This window comes from Muntiacus reevesi, chromosome 2 (assembly GCF_963930625.1).
Source record: "Muntiacus reevesi chromosome 2, mMunRee1.1, whole genome shotgun sequence".
Taxonomy (NCBI): domain Eukaryota; kingdom Metazoa; phylum Chordata; class Mammalia; order Artiodactyla; family Cervidae; genus Muntiacus; species Muntiacus reevesi.
Genome location: NC_089250.1, coordinates 72,273,480 through 72,277,885, shown reverse-complemented (window position 1 = coordinate 72,277,885; position 4,406 = coordinate 72,273,480). Strand labels below are relative to the sequence as shown.

The window sequence follows — 4,406 nt, the reverse complement described above, 5'->3', positions numbered from 1 at the left end:
TCCAGTGCAAAAAAAAATGTGAGTGATTTACAGGATTTCTGGAAGCCCACTGTGCTTAAAGAGAGTTCTCCTTTGGCTTGGAGCTTCACCAGTTAGGTTGTATGTTTCGGTATAAATATTGCCTAATGCTCAATGCGTCAGTAGGTGAACTTCACAATTTGCCTTCCCCATACCCTGCTGAAGCAGGCTGGCAAGAATGTGGATTCTGAATGGACACGGTTGGAGAGCATATATAAGCATCTGAGTGGAAGCCCCAGACATCTGATCTTTTACCTTTTCAGGTTTTTGATTGTGCCATGGGGCATGTGAGATCTTAGTTCCCCAACCAGGATTGAACCCATGCTCCCTGTATTGTAAGCGTGGTGTCTTAACCCCTGGACCACCAATGGATTAGCTCTTTTACATTTTAAGGACTTTTTCTTTCCTCTTCTTTCTTTAATCTCCTTCTCTTACTGTCTCTCCTCATCTCCTAAATGCAATTTGCCTCTGAGTCAATGCGTCTAGGGATTCACATGCCTCAAATGTACATTTTTGCAACTTCCAAACTTCACATATTCTGAGTGGACAATGAGTTTTCAAAGATCCCTTTGAAAAATTCCACACCTTTTAAATGATCTATAGTACTAGCCTTGCTTTTAAGCAAAGGCATTTTGTTTCATTCCGAGGAGTGTGGTTTCATAGAATTTTCTGGGATGTTGGAGATATTCTACATCTAACTTATCCGATAGAATAGCCACTAGCTTCGTGTGGATATTGAAGCCTGAAATGCCTGGAAACTAAACTTAAGTTTAATTTTTAATTGACATATAGTTGATTGATAACAGTGTGTTAGTTTCAGGTGAACTGCATAGGTTTTGTTTTTTATGGTTATATTCCATCAAGATACTGGGTATAATTCCCCAAGCTATACAGTAAAACTTTGTTGTTTATCTTGCACTTTAATTAATTTATATAGTCATAGGTGCCAGTAGCTACCATATCGGACAGTGTAGTCTTCTGCTGGATTGAAAACTTCTAAACAAAGACTTTCAGGGAGAGAAACAACCTCTAACCTCTACCTTGTTACTATGTACTTCGTGATATCAGAATTTTACCCTTTTCTTAGATTCTTTCATTTTTCTTCCTGTTTGGTTTTAAGAGAGCAAGACAGCAGATAAAGGATGAAGGAAGCAGATGGGAGAGGGCGGGGACTTCTAATTAAGTCTCCTCCGCCTACCTCCCAACTCCCTTCACCCCTCAGCTGCCAGTTGTCAGCAGGCCATTTCATTTTTTTTCTGCTTCTTTGTTTTCTCCTGAGTGCTTACTATCAAATATGTATTTCCTTATTCTCTTACTTAACTAGAATGGCAACTCTACAAATGTATGAATTTTTGCCTGTTTTCTTCATGACACAGGGAATGATCATAATATTTATCATTGTATTGCTGGCATGACTTGTGTGATGTGATCATACTATTTTTGTCCCCCCCAACCCATTCCGTTAGATTTTATTCAGGATCTATTTATTCAGAATAGATTTTATTCTATTCAGGAAACAGCTAGTTTTTTGCTTGCTTCTTCAGGAAAACTTTGGTAGCTGCCCACAACTTCTGTGACTTTAGTCATAAAACATTTTCTCAATCTAATCATTAAAATGTACAGACCCACAAAATTAGCCACAACTTCCTAAATTGTTTAGAATTGTGGATCCTCCTTTTTCTCAGAGGCTCCAGCTGTGCAAGAGGATGTGGCCAACATCTTTCTCTTGGGTTCTTTGTGATTCTGTTCCTCTGTCCCCAGTTGGTTTAAAAAAGTTTCTGGCTCCTGAGTAATAGGGAGAGGAAGGACCACTAAGAGAGATTGGGAAAGTTCTTACACAGTAGGTGTGATCACTGGCTGGCATCGGGCTTTTGGTCCCCTTTTATGGGTGATTTCAAGAGTTCATTGGAGACACAAAATGGCATCAGGCCATTTACAATTCAGACACTTCTCAAACTGTAGCCCTCTTCTCTGCTACTACAGGTCACTTTAGACAAATTCCTGGCTCTTCAGAGTCTTCAGTTATGACTGGAATATAAGTCTCCAATGTTGGGGACATACTGGAGACTCGGAGCGGCATCCACAGAGCTTATGCTCCCAACTGGGAACTAGAAGATAGCATGTCTACTTCTCTGGGCAAAGCTTTTGACCAATGAGATCTCCTACAACACCTTTTCTTATAACTCCTTCAACTCTGGATCATCTATGCAGAAGAAATTTTTTTTTCCGGTTTTTAACAATTTTATTAATTTTTATCGGAGTATAGTTGCTTCACAGCGTTGTGTGAAAGTCTTGCTTCTAAGTTGGGTCAGCAACTCTTCTCAAGTCCTGCTGAGTCATCTACCTCATCCACTCTGTCTTAAGGTCGCAACTAAAAGTTCCACTTTATCATCTTGTTACCTGTGTTCTGAACTAACAATCAGATTATTTCAAGTATTCTTATTTTTCCAATTTCGTAAAATAATGACCACAACATAAAAGCATACACATTATACAGTTATCTCTGGGTGGTGGAATAATGGATAGCGCTTACCCATTTCCTCTCTCTTTTTTTAATTTGCCGTGCTGGGTCTTGGTTGCTGTGCCGGCTCTTCTCTTGTTTCGGTGAGTGGGGGCCGCTCTCTAGCTGCAGTGCATGAGCTTCTCGCTCCAGCGGCTCCTCTTGTTGCCGAGCACAGGCTCTGGTGTTCTGGCTTCAGTAGTGGCAGCTCGGGGGCTCGGTAGTTTCAGCTCCCAGGCTCAGAGCACAGGTTCAGTAGTTGTGGCACGTGGGGTCTTCCCAGACCAGAGATCAAACTCGTGTTTCCCACATTGGCAGGCAGATTCTTTATACCACTGAGCCACCAGGGAAGCCCTCCTGTTTGTAGTTTTTTGTTTTAACAATACAACCTGAAGATAGATCACTTTTTGATCAGAAAAAAAACAACGCATTAAAAAAAATTAATTTCATAAAGGAAGGGGTACCTAATGTGAATGGGGAAGAAGTCCAGGGAAGTCATTGGCTAGTTTGCTGTGTTGTTGGATGCCAGCGGGTGGAAAGGAAAAGTAGGAGAAGAACAATAAAATATTCACAAGCATTTCTCTTTCTTTCCTATCCTGTCCCCTTAATTCCTGTCTATCTCTAGTAGCATCGGGAAAAGACCTGCCTTCTGCCAAAACCTAACCCAAACACACGTAGAAACGACCATGAAGCCCTGGATTCCTCTCCTCTTGCTTCTCACCCATGAGCTTGTGATGTTTCTGCCTGTGCTGGGAGGCCTCAAGGACAAAATTCCCTGTAGGTGGTGTGGCCAGGGAGGAGGGTGCTTTGCCCAGGTCTGGGGGGTCTGGTGTAACTGATTCAGAGCCCACATTTCTAGGATCACCCTTTAAATGAAAATAGTCCTCCTTCAAGCAAGAGACGTCCAAGAAAGATTAGGTTGGCTGTTCCCAAACTGGCATCTCCTCAAGCTTCCTTCCCCAGCTCTGAAAGCCGTAGTGGGTACATGGAAAGGGAATGTAGCTTTTGCCCACAGTCCATAAGCTAGCAGGTTACAATAGTGGCCAATGTCAGACCACCTTGGGTGAAGGAAAGACCAACACAACGTCCGTCTGAGCCCACAGTTTTCCAATCTGAAAATCGGGTATGGAAATCTTTGCTAGAGACTATTGCAGACCTTGCAATCTAAAGTTATTTGGGAACGGACTTGGTGAGGTGGTGTTATCTGTATTGGGGTTGTCCTAGTGAAGGATGTCCCCATCTTTAGGCAACCTGGACGGAACCCGAAGCCCTACAATGCTGTGGGAACATGTGGTAAGAGGGAAGTCATGTCATATAAGGATGGTCTTCTGTAAAAAGCCACTGGCTAGGACTCACAGAGGGATTCTCTTCAAGGGCAGAAAAATACTTTGTGGCTTAGAGCTCAGGGATATTTCAACTTGAGAAAGGGTTTCTTGTCCAAGTGGTGGGTGGATAGACACTGCCAACTTCTACCCTCTTGATTCCAGATGAACTAAGAGATACTGATCAGTGCTGGGTACAGCCTCCATCATTACGGTATTGTGTAAAAAGATGCACTAAATTAAGGGAATGTTCCTTTCCAAACCACACATGCTGCTGGACCTACTGTGGAAACATCTGCCTGGACAATGAGTGAGTTGCTTGGGGTGGGAAGGTTGGCATGGGGATGCTTCCTTACTGCTGCTAGCCCTAGTTCAGAAGGTGTGACCTGGGACAGAAGACATCATCACCCAAACCCTGGTCAAAGAAACAAGCAGCATAAGGCAACGTCTTCCTGCCTCCACACCTATGCTGCCACTCACTGCAAAGTAAACCAAGATACCAGCATGGGGGCCAACCACACATTTTTCCACTCTCATTCAATTCCCCGCAACATCACCCATCAATT

At 42.9% G+C, this 4,406-nt stretch overlaps 1 protein-coding gene across 1 annotated transcript; it reads left to right on the top strand.

The window, feature by feature from the left end:
* The first annotated feature begins 3,204 nt into the window (after positions 1 to 3,204).
* Positions 3,205 to 4,154, top strand: WFDC9 (WAP four-disulfide core domain 9). Its single transcript, XM_065919195.1, has 2 exons — positions 3,205 to 3,295; positions 4,006 to 4,154. The coding sequence occupies exons 1-2, from the start codon at positions 3,205 to 3,207 to the stop codon at positions 4,152 to 4,154; spliced, it is 240 nt and encodes a 79-aa protein (XP_065775267.1).
* Positions 4,155 to 4,406: the final 252 nt, after the last annotated feature.

Coding starts and splice junctions, on each gene's coding strand:
- WFDC9 (XM_065919195.1), top strand. CDS start 3,205: ATGAAGCCCTGGATTCCTCTCCTCTTGCTTCTCACCCATGAGCTTGTG. Junction 3,296..4,005: donor CCTCAAGGACAAAATTCCCT/GTAGGTGGTGTG, acceptor TCTTGATTCCAG/ATGAACTAAGAGATACTGAT.